General features: G+C 38.8%; 2 protein-coding genes across 5 annotated transcripts; one reads left to right on the top strand and one right to left on the bottom strand.

The window, feature by feature from the left end:
* Positions 1-1,406: 1,406 nt before the first annotated feature.
* LOC115225001 (zinc finger protein 2 homolog) lies at positions 1,407-8,252 on the bottom strand. 2 transcript variants are annotated; one of them, XM_036514283.1, is made up of 3 exons: positions 7,694-8,244; positions 1,952-3,049; positions 1,407-1,698 (listed from the first exon to the last, which is right to left on the bottom strand). In XM_036514283.1, the coding sequence occupies exons 2-3, from the start codon at positions 2,724-2,726 to the stop codon at positions 1,694-1,696; spliced, it is 780 nt and encodes a 259-aa protein (XP_036370176.1). In that variant the 5' UTR covers positions 2,727-3,049; positions 7,694-8,244; the 3' UTR covers positions 1,407-1,693. The 2 variants fall into 2 exon arrangements, with proteins under 2 accessions (XP_036370176.1, XP_036370177.1); XM_036514284.1 differs by lacking the exon at positions 1,407-1,698 and adding an exon at positions 1,806-1,936 and having other exon boundaries at positions 2,189-3,049; positions 7,694-8,252.
* Positions 8,253-9,945: 1,693 nt separating this feature from the next.
* On the top strand, positions 9,946-16,793 carry LOC115225000 (zinc finger protein OZF-like). 3 transcript variants are annotated; one of them, XM_036514246.1, is made up of 4 exons: positions 9,946-10,139; positions 11,436-12,883; positions 13,348-13,420; positions 15,384-15,451. In XM_036514246.1, exons 2-4 carry the CDS (start codon positions 11,785-11,787, stop codon positions 15,403-15,405), a joined length of 1,194 nt encoding a protein of 397 aa, XP_036370139.1. In that variant the 5' UTR covers positions 9,946-10,139; positions 11,436-11,784; the 3' UTR covers positions 15,406-15,451. The 3 variants fall into 3 exon arrangements, with proteins under 3 accessions (XP_036370139.1, XP_029651789.2, XP_036370138.1); XM_036514245.1 differs by lacking the exons at positions 13,348-13,420; positions 15,384-15,451 and adding an exon at positions 16,221-16,793 and having other exon boundaries at positions 9,947-10,139; XM_029795929.2 differs by lacking the exons at positions 13,348-13,420; positions 15,384-15,451 and having other exon boundaries at positions 11,436-13,063.
* Positions 16,794-17,307: the final 514 nt, after the last annotated feature.

The raw sequence follows: 17,307 nt of genomic DNA, 5'->3' as shown, positions 1-17,307 counted from the left end.
GATCTTTCTTTTTATGATTTTATGCATTTAAAATTCTGGTGAATTTCTCCTGCGTGACAATGAAGATCCAGTAGTTTGATCAACTGAATTAAAGTGTAATTGGCTGAGTACTCCACAGACATGCACCATACTTGTAATTCTCAGGCAGAATCTGACTAGCTTTGATAGTTTCCATCCATGCCATTTCACCTTCAAGATATGGGTCAGTCCGAGGCAATAAGAAAGGACCCTTGTTTAAGATGTTGCACAACAGGATCGAAACCAAGACCTATTGGTTAGGATGAAGACTTATTAACCACATGGCTGTGTGGTTAAGGCTGCTTCTCGACCACATTGTTTCAGGTTCAATCCCCCTGCATGGCACTTTGGGTAAGTATTTTCTGCTATTGCCTTAACCTATTTCTTTACTACCCACAAGGGGCTAAACACAGAGAGGACAAACAAGGTCAGACAGACGGATTAAGTCGATTATATCGACCCCAGTGCGTAACTGGTTCTTATTTAATCGACCCCAGAAGGATGAAAGGCAAAGTCGAGCTCGGCGGAATTTGAACTCAGAACATAACGGCAGACGAAATACGGCTATGCATTTCACCCGGCGTGCTAACGTTTCTGCCAGCTCACCGCCTTATTAACCACATGGCTGTGTGGTTAAGGCTGCTTCTCGACCACATTGTTTCAGGTTCAATCCCCCAGCATGGCACTTTGGATGAGCATCTTCTGCTATAGCCTCAGGCTGACCAAAGAGTTGTGAAGTTCCCATTGTGTGTATATGTGTGTGAAAGCGCTTGTGTCTCGTGAGAGGAGGAATGGCCATAGGAAATTATCTGTATTCATAAAATTACTATTTATAGGCATAGGAGTGGCTGTGTGGTAAGTAGCTTGCTTACCAACCACATGGTTCCAGGTTCAGTCCCACTGCGTGGCAACTTGGGCAAGTGTTGTTTACTATAGCCTCGGGCCGACCTTGTGAGTGGATTTGGTAGACGGAAACTGAAAGAAGCCTGCCGTATATATGTATGTTCCATGGTTCCAGGTTCAGTCCCACTGCGTGGCACCTTGGGTAAGTGTCTTTTACTATAGCCTCGGGCCGAATAAAGCCTTGTGAGTGGATTTGGTAGACGGAAACTGAAAGAAGCCCGTCGTGTGTGTGTGTGTGTGTATGTATGTATATATATGTATATATATATACACACACACATATGTATGTGTGTGTGTTTGTGTATGTATTTGTCCTCCCAACATCGCTTGACAAAAGAGAACAATAGAGCAAGTACTAGGCTTATGAAGATTAAGTCCTGGGGTCGATTTGCTTGACTAAAGGCGGTGCTCCAGCATGGCCACAGTCAAATGACTGAAACAAGTAAAAGAGTATTTATACCAATGAGAAAACACAAACAACTGGATCGGTGAATATGAAGGACTTTATTTAGCACAACTTACATTTTGTTATTGTTACTTTTCTGTATGGACGCCTATGTGCGTAGTTAAGTGATGTCTTTGCGAGAAGGATTTCCCACAGGTATCACAGCGATATGGTTTCTCACCTGTATGAGTACGTTCGTGAGAAGTCAACTCGCCCTTTTGACAGAACGACTTACCGCAAACGGAACATTGGTACAGCTTTTCGCCTGTATGCGTGCGTTTGTGTACTATCAAATTGTTTCTCTGGGAGAAGGATTTACCACAGATATCACACTGATATAGATTGTTACCGCTATGAATACGTTGGTGAGATGTTAAGTTGCCCTTGTGAGAGAACGAGTTGCCACAGATATTACAGTGATATGGCTTCTCTCCTGTATGAGTGAGTATGTGTTTAGTTAAATTACTTGTCCCAGAGATTGATTTTCCGCATACCGAACACTGATACAGTTTCTTCCTGTATGAATGCGTCTGTGCACAATTAGGTTGTTTCTTTGGGAGAATGATTTACCACAGGTATCACAACGGTATGGTTTCTCTCCCGTATGAATACGTTTGTGCCTAGTCAAGGTGTTACCACAAGAGAATGATTTACTACAGATGTCACAGTGATATGGCTTCTCTCCTGTATGAGTGAGTATGTGTTTAGTTAAATTACTTGTCCCAGAGATTGATTTTCCGCATACCGAGCACTGATACAGTTTCTTCCCTGTATGAATGCGTCTGTGCACAATTAGGTTGTTTCTTTGGGAGAATGATTTACCACAGGTATCACAACGGTATGGTTTCTCTCCCGTATGAGTGCGTTGGTGGTTGATTAAATAGTATTTCTGAGAGAATGATTTACCGCAAATATCACAATGATATGGTTTCTCCCCTGTATGAATATGGTTGTGCGTAGTGAGGTTACCTTTCTGAGAGAATGATTTACCGCAGACATCACAGTTAAACGGTTTTTCTTCTGTGTGAATTCGTTGGTGATTAATAAGGTGGCCCTTTTGATAGAATGATTTATCACAGATATCACACTGATATAGATTGTTACCGCTATGAATACGTTGGTGAGATGTTAAGTTGCCCTTGTGAGAGAACGAGTTGCCACAGATATTACAGTGATATGGCTTCTCTCCCGTATGAATACGGCTGTGTGCAGTGAGTCGACATTTTTGAGAAAATGTCTTCTCACAGATATCACATTGGTACGATGTTTTCCCCGTTTCTTTCATCACAGAATCAGGAGAATCACTCCTTTGAAAATCTGCATTGCATTCAATCTTGTTCTCACAGAATTTATTTTCCATAATTATTCTAGTCTCACCACAAACATACAGATGTTTGTTTTTACTGTTAATCCTTAACAAAATACTTATATAATCACCGATAAATTTCCATCAACTGAAGTGTTTGACAATATATGAAGCTGTTGCAAATCTCCTCTGTAATTAGCAGTCCATGGTTAATTAGCATGCAGATGTATCTTCCTGAATCGTTTCCGGAAAGTAATTAAGAAAAATTTTCCCATTGGTCTGAGTTCAAAAGAGAACTTTTAGATTAATTCTAGAAGATTAATACCAACAGGATTATATCAGGTCTAAATTCTTTGACGCCAATTTCATTGGATTATCTGAAAGAATAAACAAAATATAAAAGATATATAAAATGTCTACAAACACACGTACATTATTATATATTTATATATGAGTGTTGGTGAAAAGTTCCTGGCTTTGGGTAAAAGAAAATATAGAAGGATCAGTTATGATTGTATTCAATATATTCCCCTCTCAGATTCACACACTTATTGTAGTAATCCTTCAGTTTTTCTAAGCCCTGTAAAAGAACTCAGAAAGTTGGGCCTCCAACCGGGCCTTTCACGATACCCATAAAGCCAGGAACTTCTTGGCACTCCCTCTGTGTGTATGTGCATGCATGCATGTATGTATGTATATATATATATACATACATACACACACATATATAGATATACATATATATATATATAGACATATATATACATGTATATATACATTCATAATATATACATACATACATATACATAGATACATACATATAAACTGTAAAAAATAGGGATTTTCATAGAAAAAAAGCATCTTTTTGATGTAAATAATTTTTGGTGTTAACATGGTCTGATTTGAATTTTTTCTTCTATGGAAGGAAGAGCAAGCCTTCTTCTATCATACTGATAGTGTTAGTTGAAGGCTACCAAACCTGCCACACACAGACAACTTCAGCTTTATATATATAGACTAGCAGTATCGCTCGGGTTTGTTTTGACCCTTTAGAACTGGAATTTTAGAAAAGTAAAAATTTTGCATTATGTAGCTTGATATTCTCTTTGAGTGAACATTTTTCTGGTTGAAATACACCGAAAAATGATGATAGAGCAGTCAAAAAATCGTAAAAAATAGGGATTTTCATAGAAAAAAAGCACCTTTTTGATGTAAATAATTTTTGGTGTTAACATGGTCCAATTTGAATTTTTTCTTCTGCGGAATGAAGAGCAAGCCTTCTTCTATCATACTCTCAATTTTGGTCAACTTGCACCACAGGGTCTCGGAGGAGATAGTGTATTCCAACCAGAAAAATGTTCACTTGAAGAGAATGCCAAGCTACATAATGCAAAATTTTTACTTTTCAAAAATTCCAATTCTAAAGGGTCAAAACAAACCCGAGCAACGCTGGGCAATACTACTAGTCTTGATATAAATCTGAGTGATGTTTCTCTGTCTGTTACATTTTTCTCCTAGACCGTTGGTGCAAGGACAACAAAACTCAAAGCAGCAACTCCCCTAATACCAGGGAATGTCCTAAGGGAGCCTACTTTTTTAAGGACTGCCTAATTGGGGCTCCACTGACCCCCAACCCACCTACTTTTTCTGCCTTTTAAACTAAATACATGGCATTGGTGACCAAATCGGAACAATGTTGATGAATTTCATACCGTGAACTCCGAGGGAGTATTGTAAGGAGGTTCAATTTCTGAAGGGCCACTTAAATGGGGGTCCCATTGACCTCTCCTATTTTTACTGCATTCACCTCGCTTCTAAACTTATTGATTGAACTATGATCAGCATTGGCGCTTAGCACATTTGCAGGAATAAGTTTCATTACACAAAGGTAGAAGGCCTTGAAACTTCCCGATAACGCCTCTGCAGGAGTTGGAATGAATGCCACCTGAAGGGCAGCTTCAAGGCTAGTGTGTATATATACTCTACTCTTTCTCTCTCTTTTACTCGATCCCAGGACTTATTCTTTGTAAGCCTAGTACTTATTTTATCGGTCTCTTTTTGCCGAACCGCTAAGTGACGGGGACGTAAACACACCAGCATCGGTTGTCAAGCGATGTTGGGGGGGACAAACACAGACACACAAACATGCACATACACACATATACATATATACGACGGGCTTCTTTCGGTTTCCGTCTACCAAATCCACTCACAAGGCTTGGGTCGGCCCGAGGCTATAGTAGAAGACAGTGGGACTGAACCCAGAACCATGTGGTTCGTAAGCAAGCTACTTACCACACAGCCACTCCTGCGCCTATATATATATATATATATATATATATATAAACCTAAAATCAAATAGTGTTAGCTATAGTCGTACCTTGGTGTGAAATAATTTTTTTCCACGTGTTTTTTCGCATGCATTCAACGTATCTGCTCTCCAAACCCACCGCAAACAACTTTTTCCGGAAAAGAAGGAGGAAGGCTCGGAGTTTTGTTTCGAGGGAGTTTGTTTTTCTTTTCCAGGTTATATCACATACTTTCAACGAATGTGACATCGAAATCACGCGTAAACTGCTCCTTTCCCCAGAAAAAGGAAAAATTTGGCTGCTATTTCTAGCACGCCCTGCTACCACGTAAGAGCTATTTGCGATAAAGTACCTGCCGATATCTCGCTGTGGAATAATTTTTTGACCCCTGTCCCAACTTTCTTCTGCGGAAAAAAGCGACTTGCGGCGGGTGAAGGTCAGATACGTTGGATACACTCGAAAAGCTTGTGGGAAAAGGTTATTTCACACCGAGGTATGGACTCTCTCTCTTTTTTTACTCTTTTACTTGTTTCAGTCATTTGACTGCGGCCATGCTGGAGCACCACCTTAATCGAGCAACTCGACCCCGGGACTATTCTTTTGTAAGCCAGTACTTATTCTATCGGTCTCTTTTGCCGAACCGCTAAGTAATGGGGACATAAACACACCAGCATCGGTTGTCAAGCAATGCTAGGGGGACAAACACAGACACGCACCACACACACACACACACACACATACATATATATATATATACATACATATATACGACAGGCTTCTTTCAGTTTCGTCTACCAAATCCACTCACAAGGCTTTGGTCGGCCCGGGGCTATAGCAGAAGACACTTGCCCAAGATGCCACGCAGTGGGACTGAATCCGGAACCATGTGGTTGGTTAGCAAGCTACTTACCACACAGCCACTCCAGGTCTTTTCCGAAATATTTACCGAGAGAAAATGGAGGGGCAAAGATAGAATGTTAAATATTTTTTAAGGCTTCTTCTTTTCCCATCGTTTTAAAATGTGGGATACAAAAAAATAAATAAATAATAAAAGTTGAAAAAAATCCCAACTAAATTGGAAAAATTCCAACTTAAGGGATAACTAATTCAAAATTCCGCGTAGATCTGGAATAGCTCGTCTACATAAATAAATTGGATTTTTTTGTTCTGACAGTAAAAACAAATTTTCACGACTTTTTTTTTTACGTAAAACCATTCCATGGTTATTTCAAAGTGTGCGATGAGAAAAAAAATTTGAAAAATCCCCGTCAAGGCAGAGAAAAATCCAACTTATTGGGCGATATTCCGATATTCCAGCCCGCCGCCTGAAAGTTCCCCGACATTTAATACTTTCATGAATGAAATACGGAGATGTACCCACACAGCAAGTGATTTGATCTGAGATCGTGTGCTGGAACGAAAACAATTGCAGCGTGGAAGGTGTTTATAAGCCATTTAAGAAACACACAAAAGCCGCTCGATTAACTTTAACATTTAAATTTGTCAAAATAATTTCGTCGCTTTCAGACCGCGACCTGTTCATTGACAAAAATCCGTGCTGTGCTGTCAGTGAACAGGTCACGGTCTTAAAGCGACGAAAATATTTTGACAAATTAAACTTAGATGTTGAAATGAATCTAACGGATTTTGTGTGTTTCTTAAATGGCTTATAAACACCTTACACGCTGCAATTGTTTTCGTTCCACGCACACGATCTCAGATCAAATCACTTGCTATGCAAGTACATCTCCGTAATATATATTAGGTTGTCCCAAAAGTTCGTAAACACTTACGAAAATTGACTATAACAATATAAACCCAAACAAACAATTAAAAATTGCATAAAAATTCAAATTTTCGCAAAGTTTTTACGAACTTTTGGGACAACCATATATATAAAAAATGGGACAAGAACGCAAAACACTCAAATAGACGACACAAAAAAACGGACGGGTCATTCGAAGCCTCTAATTTTCAGTCAAGAACCGGATCATCCTCGCAATTTCGGCTGATTAATCTTGAGATCGCTCTGATCCGGCCAGCCCCAAAGAAAAACTAAGCTACGAGCATTAGATTTCTTGGAAAAAGGATAGAATGTATACGAAACAAGGACAGAAAAACGGACGATGCCACACGACTATAAATACAAAAAACAATAATAGTAATAACAGGACAAAAACAGCAGGTGTCTTACGGCTTATATATATATGGCATGTAAAAGCCCCATTCAAGGAAGGTTTAAGTAATTAAGGGTTTAGCAACGATTTGCCTCACCACACACCGACACACCGAATTTAGAAATAGCAGTCAAAGAGTTTTGGCTATTCTTTCTACTTTCAAGTAGAAAGAATAGCCAAAATAGCAGTCAAAGAGTTTTGGCTATTCTTTCTACTTTCAAGTAGAAAGAATAGCCAAAACTCTTTGACTGCTATTTCTAAATTCGGTGTGTGGTGAGGCAAATCGTTGCTAAACCCTTAATTACTTAGTATATATATATATATAGTATGTATATATATATATAGCATGGAATTTTGTCAGTGAACAGGTCACGGTCTTAAAGCGACGAAAATATTTTGACAAATTAAATTTAAATGTTGAAATGAATCGAACGGCTTTTGTGTGTTTCTTAAATGGCTTACAAACACCTTCCACGCTGCAATTGTTATGAATGAAATAATTTTATATTTAAAGAAAAAAGTCTACAATACTTACAGAAATGGTTCATAAAGGATCGTGCTACAATCTGTGTAAAGTAGTAGTAGTAGTAATTAGGGATATTCTTATAAAACGTGCTGAGATGGTAACCGAGGATAAAAGAAACGAACACCTCTTTGATTTTGGGAGACTTATTGCGTACGCATTGTTACTAAGTAAGGGAGGACAACTCATGTTATAATCCTCACTTGCCTGTTTTTTAATTATTATCTCGTTAATTAAAGTTTGTGTTGATGATTAAGGCTCCCTTGCATTCAAATATAACACAATGAAAACTATGCAACGATTTCGTCGTAGCAATTATTCGACAGACATCCGATAATGATGGCTTTGAAAGCGGAAGTGACGTTAAAAGGTACAGACTATCTCTGTTCGTAGACCAAGAAGAGTGTTCTGTTTTGGTGGGAGGGGTTGCTGTGGGAACTAGAGGTTCGAATCTCGTCTCCGGTAGCCTCTACAACCTAAATCCTTCTGTTTCTTTGAGTTACGAAGACATATTTTCCGTCCTAAGCTGGCAGAAGCGTTAGCACGCCGGGCGAAATGCATAGCCGTATTTCGTCTGGGTTCAAATTCCGCCGAGGTCGACTTTGCCTTTCATCCTTTCGGGGTCGATAAATTAAGTACCAGTTACACACTGGGTCGATGTAATTGATTTAATCTGTTTGTCTGTCCTTGTTTGTCCCCTCTGTGTTTAGCCCTTTGTGGGTAATAAAGAAGGAGTGACTGTGTGGTAAGTAGCTTGCTAACCAACCACATGGTTCCGGGTTCAGTCCCACTGCGTGGCATCTTGGGCAAGTGTCTTCTGCTGTAGCCCCGGGCCGACCAATCCCTTGTGAGTGGATTTGGTAGACGGAAACTGAAAGAAGCCTGTCGTATATATGTATATGTATGTGTTTGTGTGTGTGGGTTTGTGTGTCTATCGGTTTCTTTTGCCGAACCGCTAAGTTACGGTGACGTAAACACACCAGCATCGGTTGTCAAGTGATCTTGGGGGGACAAACAGACACACAAACATATACATACACACATATATATACGACGGGCTTCTTTCAGTTTCCGTCTACCAAATCCACTCACAAGGCTATGGTCGGCCCGAGGCTATAGTAGAAGACACTTGCCCAAGGTGCACGCAGTGGGACTGAACCCAGAACCATGTAGTTGGTAAACAAGCTACTTACCACGCCTATGTAAAAAAATTATTTATTTTCTGTTTTATTTACTTCGATAGGTAGTCGTTGTAGGATCGACTAGTCACGACTACTTAGTGCGGATGCGCGCACCTGGATCACTCTTCTTAAATAGTACCGAACTCATTCCCTAGTTTATTTATTTCAATGTCATCCCTGACTTACGGAACGATTACCTGTGTGTGTGTGTCTGTGCGTGTTTGTGCCTGTGTGTGTCTGTGTGTGTGTCTCTGTGTGTGTGTGTGTGTGTCTGTGCGTGTTTGTGCCTGTTTGTGTCTGTGTGTGTGTCTCTGTGTGTGTGTGTCTGTGCGTGTTTGTGCCTGTGTGTGTCTGTGTGTGTGTCTGTGTCTCTGTGTTTGTGTGTGTCTGTGTGTTTGTTTGTGTGTGTCTGTGTGTCTGTGTGTGTGTGTGTGTGTGTGTGTCTGTGTGTTTGTGTCTGTGTGTGTCTCTGTGCGTGTTTGTGTGTGTCTGTGTGTTTGTGTGTGTGTGTGTCTGGTGTGTTTGTGTGTGTCTGTGTTTGTGTCTGTGTCTCTGTGTCTTTGTGTGTGTCTGTGTTTGTGTGTGTCTGTGCGTGTTTGTGTGTGTCTGTGTTTGTGTCTGTGTGTGTGTGTTTGTGTGTTTGTGTCTGTGCGTGTTTGTGTCTGTGTGTGTTTGTGTCTGTGTGTGTGTGTGTGTTTGTGTCTGTGTGTGTGTGTCTCTGTGTGTTTGTGTGTGTCTGTGTGTTTGTGTCTGTGTGTGTGTCTGTGTCTGTGTGAGTGTGTGTGTGTGTGTGTGTTTGTTGTGTATGTGTGTGTGTGTGTGTATGTGTGTGTGAAGTATGTAAGTAGTGTGTTAAGGAAGCAACAAAACAATGCGTGGAAACCGCAAAAAAAAACATTGTATGTCCTGCGAAAGCGGAACGAATACGAACACGTTTTGAAAGTCATTTATTTAAATAATCTATAACCTATAACCCGTTAGTACTTTACTTTTTATTTTTAATTAATTAAAAAAAAATTAACAGTATTAATAAGTAACGCTTTTGGCTTCACCTTCGTGATGTAGAGAATGAATTTAGAATATTGCAACGGGAAGTAAAAGAGGAAGCGATTATCAGGTGAGGAAAGCGGGAGATATAGCGTGACCTCATTTTTGAACGGTCAACCGACGTGAAAAGTGGAAACATCGAGGGTCAACAACTGAGTATATAATAATAATAATAACCATATGTTAATATTGTCTGGTTATTTATCGATTACTGGTTACATTTGAAAACGGTAAGTTGGCAAAGGTTTGCTTTATAACTGTAATAATAATAATAATTCGGGTGGAGGTAGATAATACGTACACCACCAGTTTTCTGTAAATAATTCGTACAGCAGGTGCTTAGGATTAGGGGTTTTGTAAAACCCCAATGCTAAGCCTAAACACCTGGTGTACGTATTATTTAATTTCGCCTATAATTCTGTCTACTATGGGCGCAAGGCCTTATATCTTGGTGAAGGTTGGGGCTAGTTGTTTACGTGTGTTTACAAAAAAAATTTGAAAATTTCCCGTTAAACTGAGAAAATCTGACCTTTTTGGCCGAGATCTCTGCCCCTATTTGATCGACCTCGACGGAATGTGAACTCTGAGCGTAAAGACGGACGAAATGCCTTTACGCATTTTGTCCGGCGTGCTAACTATTCTTACAGCTCTCCACCTTATCTGTGTGACTAAAAATGGAACGAAAACAATGCGGAGAAATACAAAAATAGACTGAATAAGCTGAACATATATGTAAATATTTATCAAGCGAATAATTAAATTATCTGTTTATAGACCCATTAGCAGTTTATATTTGTTAATTAAAAGATTTAACTTTATTGATGAAAATTACTTTTGGTTTAGGTTCTGTGGTATAGAGGGTGTTGTACCGGAAAGTAAAAAGGGTAGTGATGTTAGATGAGGAAGGTGAAGATTTGTTTGACCTCATTTTGGACGAGAAGAGACATAAAGACATGATAGGTGAATAAATGACTGGTAGTAATATGTTAATGTGACCCTCTTTATCGGGCGCTCATTCACTGTTTGCATCTGAAAACGCTAAGTTGACAAAGATTTATTTTAAGGTTGTAACTATAATAATAATCCTTTCTATTGGAAACACAGGGCCTCAGATTTTGGGGAAGGGATTAATTCGATTTCACCGACTCTAGTGCGTGACTGATACTTAATTTATCGACCCCGAAAGGATGAAAGGCAAAGTCGACCTCGATGGAATTTGAACTCAGAACGTAAAGACAGACGAAATACCTATTTCTTTACACACATTTTTTTTTGTTTCTTTGAATGGTGTAACGCTTTAGTTTAACCTTTCTTTACTACCCACAAGGAGCATAGAGGGGACAAACGGATTTAAGTCGATTACATTGACTCCAGTGCGTAACTGGTACTTATTTAATCGACCCTGAAAGGATGAAAGGCTAAGTCGACCCTAGCGTTTTGCTCATATTTATATATATATGTATAAAATGTGTGTGTGTGTTTACATTTTATGTAGCCTCTATACCTTAATCTGTTCATCCTTTCAGATTAACTGTTGTCATTGGCATGGAGGCATTGTTTACATTGGATTATATCACCAATAGTTATCAACTCCCAACAACAAAAGAGAAGATAAAATTCTGTCGATATAAATCTGTGACAGGATTACTGTAAAATAATTCGGAACTAAGACGAATGGTTACAATTGTTTTAATTACTGCCTGAAATGTCTGGAAGATAATTTTACTAATTAAATACAAATTTCAAATACAGGAGTGCTTGTAACGGCTGTACTGAAAGATCGCAGTTGGTGGAAGTATAGCTGTAGAAATATAAATATTTATAAGGAATCCTCTAAAAGGAGACGAAAGAGAATATTGTCAGAGAAGAAGAATTATGGCAAATGTATTTTGTGAGGACAAGGATGAATTTAAAATGCCATCTGAAAGTTCTGATTCTCTGGACAGTAAGAAAAAAGAAACCAAGAAAATAACATACCAGTGTCAAATCTGTAACAAGATATTTTCTAAAAAATATAGACTCAGTTTGCACACCCGTACTCATACAGGGGAAAAGCCATATAGCTGTGATATCTGTGGTAAATCTTTCTCTGTAAAATGGAACCTCACAATACACAAACGTTTTCATACAGGCGAGAAACCACATGGCTGTGTTATCTGTGGTAAATCATTCTTCCACGTTAGTCACTTGAGTCGGCACAAACGTATTCACACAGGTGAGAAACCATATCACTGTGATATCTGTGGCGATTCGTTCTCGCAAAAATACCAGTTAGATGTACACATGCATAATCATACAGGTGAGAAACCATATCACTGTGATACCTGTGGTAAATCTTTCTCCCAAAAACAAACTTTAACTGCTCACAAACGTGTTCATACAGGAGAGAAACCATATCAGTGTGATATCTGTGGTAAATCATTCTCTGTGAAGTTTAATCTCACTGTACACAGACGTTTTCATACAGGAGAAAAACCATATGACTGTGAGATCTGTGGTAAAACATTTTCTCATATTAGTCACTTAAGTAAACACAAAGGTGTTCATACAGGTGAGAGACAATATCACTGTGAAATCTGTGGTAATTCATTCTCTCGAAGGCAGCGGTTAATTGATCATAGACATACTCATACAGGTGAGAAACCATATCACTGTGATGTCTGTGGTAAATCTTTCTCTCAGAATGGTAACTTAGCTACTCATAAACGTATTCATACAGGTGTGAATCCATATCACTGTGATATCTGTGGTAAATCGTTGTCGACAAGAACATATGTAACTGTGCACAAACGCATTCATACAGGTGAGAAGCCATTTCAGTGTGATACCTGTGGTAAATCGTTCACTCAAAATGGCGAGTTAGTCTCTCACAAACGTATTCATACAGGTGAGAGGCCATATCACTGCGAGATCTGTAATAAATCATTCTCTCAAAGGCATCACTTAACTAAACACAAACGTATTCATACAGGAGAGAAACCATATCACTGTGACATCTGTGGTAAATCCTTCTCTGGAGCAAGTAACTTAACTAAACACAAACTCACTCACACAGGAGAGAAGCCATATCATTGTGACATCTGTGGTAAATCATTCTCTGAAAGATGTGCCCTAACTAAACACCAGTGCAGGATAGAAACCATATCATTGTGACATCTGTGGTAAATCATTCTCTGAAAGATGTGCCCTAACTAAACACCAGTGCAGGATAGAAACCATATCATTGTGACATCTGTGGTAAATCATTCTCTGAAAGAGGTGTCCTAACTAAACACCAGTGCAGGATAGAAACCATATCATTGTGACATCTGTGGTAAATCATTCTCTGAAAGAGGTGTCCTAACTAAACACCAGTGCAGGATAGAAACCATATCATTGTGACATCTGTGGTAAATCATTCTCTGAAAGAGGTGTCCTAACTAAACACCAGTGCAGGATAGAAACCATATCATTGTGATATCTGTGGTAAATCATTCTCTGAAAGAGGTGTCCTAACTAAACACCAGTGCAGGATAGAAACCATATCATTGTGACATCTGTGGTAAATCATTCTCTGAAAGAGGTGTCCTAACTAAACACCAGTGCAGGATAGAAACCATATCATTGTGACATCTGTGGTAAATCATTCTCTGAAAGAGGTGTCCTAACTAACACCAGTGCAGGATAGAAACCATATCATTGTGATATCTGTGGTAAATCATTCTCTGAAAGAGGTGTCCTAACTAAACACCAGTGCAGGATAGAAACCATATCATTGTGACATCTGTGGTAAATCATTCTCTGAAAGAGGTGTCCTAACTAAACACCAGTGCAGGATAGAAACCATATCATTGTGACATCTGTGGTAAACCATTCTCTGAAAGATGTGCCCTAACTAAACACCAGTGCAGGATAGAAACCATATCATTGTGACATCTGTGGTAAATCATTCTCTGAAAGAGGTGTCCTAACTAAACACCAGTGCAGGATAGAAACCATATCATTGTGACATCTGTGGTAAATCATTCTCTGAAAGAGGTGTCCTAACTAAACACCAGTGCAGGATAGAAACCATATCATTGTGACATCTGTGGTAAATCATTCTCTGAAAGAGGTGTCCTAACTAAACACCAGTGCAGGATAAAACCATATCATTGTGACATCTGTGGTAACCATTCTCTGAAAGAGGTGTCCTAACTAAACACCAGTGCAGGATAGAAACCATATCATGTGACATCTGTGGTAAACCATTCTCTGAAAGAGGTGTCCTAACTAAACACCAGTGCAGGATAGAAACCATATCATTGTGACATCTGTGGTAAACCATTCTCTGAAAGATGTGCCCTAACTAAACACCAGTGCAGGATAGAAACCATATCATTGTGACATCTGTGGTAAATCATTCTCTGAAAGATGTGCCCTAACTAAACACCAGTGCAGGATAGAAACCATATCATTGTGACATCTGTGGTAATCATTCTCTGAAAGATGTGCCCTAACTAAACACCAGTGCAGGATAGAAACCATATCATTGTGACATCTGTGGTAAATCATTCTCTGAAGAGGTGTCCTAACTAAACACCAGTGCAGGATAGAAACCATATCATTGTGACATCTGTGGTAAATCATTCTCTGAAGAGGTGTCCTAACTAAACACCAGTGCAGGATAGAAACCATATCATTGTGACATCTGTGGTAAATCATTCTCTGAAAGAGGTGTCCTAACTAAACACCAGTGCAGGATAGAACCATATCATTGTGACATCTGTGGTAAATCATTCTCTGAAAGAGGTGTCCTAACTAAACACCAGTGCAGGATAGAAACCATATCATTGTGATATCTGTGGTAAATCATTCTCTGAAAGAGGTGTCCTAACTAAACACCAGTGCAGGATAGAAACCATATCATTGTGACATCTGTGGTAAATCATTCTCTGAAAGAGGTGTCCTAACTAAACACACCAGTGCAGGATAGAAACCATATCATTGTGACATCTGTGGTAAACCATTCTCTGAAAGAGGTGTCCTAACTAAACACCAGTGCAGGATAGAAACCATATCATTGTGACATCTGTGGTAATCATTCTCTGAAAGAGGTGTCCTAACTAAACACCAGTGCAGGATAGAAACCATATCATTGTGACATCTGTGGTAAACCATTCTCTGAAAGATGTGCCCTAACTAAACACAGTGCAGGATAGAACCATATCATGTGACATCTGTGGTAAATCATTCTCTGAAAGAGTGTCCTAACTAAACACCAGTGCAGGATAGAAACCATATCATTGTGACATCTGTGGTAAATCATTCTCTGAAAGAGGTGTCCTAACTAAACACCATTGCAGGATAGAAACCATATCATTGTGACATCTGTGGTAATCATTCTCTGAAAGAGGTGTCCTAACTAAACACCAGTGCAGGATAGAAACCATATCATTGTGACATCTGTGGTAAACCATTCTCTGAAAGAGGTGTCCTAACTAACACCAGTGCAGGATAGAAACCATATCATTGTGACATCTGTGGTAAACCATTCTCTGAAAGAGGTGTCCTAACTAAACACCAGTGCAGGATAGAAACCATATCATTGTGACATCTGTGGTAAACCATTCTCTGAAAGATGTGCCCTAACTAAACACCAGTGCAGGATAGAAACCATATCATTGTGACATCTGTGGTAAATCATTCTCTGAAGAGGTGTCCTAACTAAACACCAGTGCAGGATAGAAACCATATCATTGTGACATCTGTGGTAAATCATTCTCTGAAAGAGGTGTCCTAACTAAACACCAGTGCAGGATAGAAACCATATCATTGTGACATCTGTGGTAAATCATTCTCTGAAAGAGGTGTCCTAACTAAACACCAGTGCAGGATAGAAACCATATCATTGTGACATCTGTGGTAAATCATTCTCTGAAAGAGGTGTCCTAACTAAACACCAGTGCAGGATAGAAACCATATCATTGTGACATCTGTGGTAAACCATTCTCTGAAAGAGGTGTCCTAACTAAACACCAGTGCAGGATAGAAACCATATCATTGTGACATCTGTGGTAAATCATTCTCTGAAAGAGGTGTCCTAACTAAACACCAGTGCAGGATAGAAACCATATCATTGTGACATCTGTGGTAAATCATTCTCTGAAAGAGGTGTCCTAACTAAACACCAGTGCAGGATAGAAACCATATCATTGTGACATCTGTGGTAAATCATTCTCTGAAGAGGTGTCCTAACTAAACACCAGTGCAGGATAGAAACCATATCATTGTGATATCTGTGGTAAATCATTCTCTGAAAGATGTGTCCTAACTAAACACCAGTGCAGGATAGAAACCATATCATTGTGATATCTGTGGTAAATCATGCTCAGAGGAAAATAATTTAGCTGATCACAAATGCGTTCACACACTAGAGAAACCATATCATTGATTTCTGTGGTAAATCATTCTCACAGAAAAGCCACTTAACTATACTTGTAGGAACATAAACAAGCCAACACCAGTTGTCAAGTGGTGATGGGGGTACAAAAACACAGAGATATATACAAGACAGGCTTCTTTTAGTTTCCATCTACCAAATCCACTCACCAGGCTATAGTAAAAGACACTTGCATAAGATGCCACACGGTGGGACTGAACCCAGAACCAAGTGGTTAGGGAGCTGCATCTGTACCTATATTTAGGAGATTTTATTCCATAAAATCTTAAAATAAAATACTTTCTGAAAATTGCAAATAAATGTTTTAAACTTGTTTTGATATTTTTTTTAACACAGTGTTCCAAAAATTGGTACTCTCAGTTTTTGCCCTTTCACGCTTTTGATATTCTGCCCTGTTTTGCAGCCTTTTATTCCCCCTTATGAGTAGTACCTTATTTTTACCAAATAAAGGATGTCTTGCTAAATCCGCAATCTTGTTTGGCTTCTGCCTCTGTGTTACATAGCAGCATGCTTTCCTTTGCTAGATACACTTAGAAAATATAATGATTCTATTGTGCTCAAATGATCTGGAAAGAAAATGTAGTGTATTTGTCGAGGTTTAACCCTTTTGTTACTGAATTTATTTTGAGATGCTCTGAGTTTCTTTCAATCACTTTAAATATGACAAAGAATTTAGTAAAAAACTTGGTTATCGTTAAGCTAGTGTTAGGAACATAAATTGTGACTAAGGTTTGGTGGAAGATTTTAATGCAGAACTTTTGAAAACAAGACATTTGTACTACAGATCCAGAACTGGGTTGATATCAAAAGGGTTAAAAATTGTTTCTCTATTATATATTTTTAAGCCTTTTGTTAGCATATTTCTGTTGAGATGCTCTGTGTTCCTTTCAATAAATTTTAAATGTATCAAAGAATTTTGTAAAATAACTAAGTTATCATTAAACTATTGTTAGGAACATAAATTGTGACTAAGGTTT

The sequence above is a fragment of the Octopus sinensis genome, linkage group LG27 (assembly GCF_006345805.1).
Source record: "Octopus sinensis linkage group LG27, ASM634580v1, whole genome shotgun sequence".
Taxonomy (NCBI): domain Eukaryota; kingdom Metazoa; phylum Mollusca; class Cephalopoda; order Octopoda; family Octopodidae; genus Octopus; species Octopus sinensis.
This window is presented reverse-complemented; position numbering and strand designations above follow the sequence as displayed.

Coding starts and splice junctions, on each gene's coding strand:
- LOC115225000 (XM_029795929.2), top strand. CDS start 11,785: ATGGCAAATGTATTTTGTGAGGACAAGGATGAATTTAAAATGCCATCT.
- LOC115225001 (XM_036514283.1), bottom strand. CDS start 2,726: ATGGAAAATAAATTCTGTGAGAACAAGATTGAATGCAATGCAGATTTT.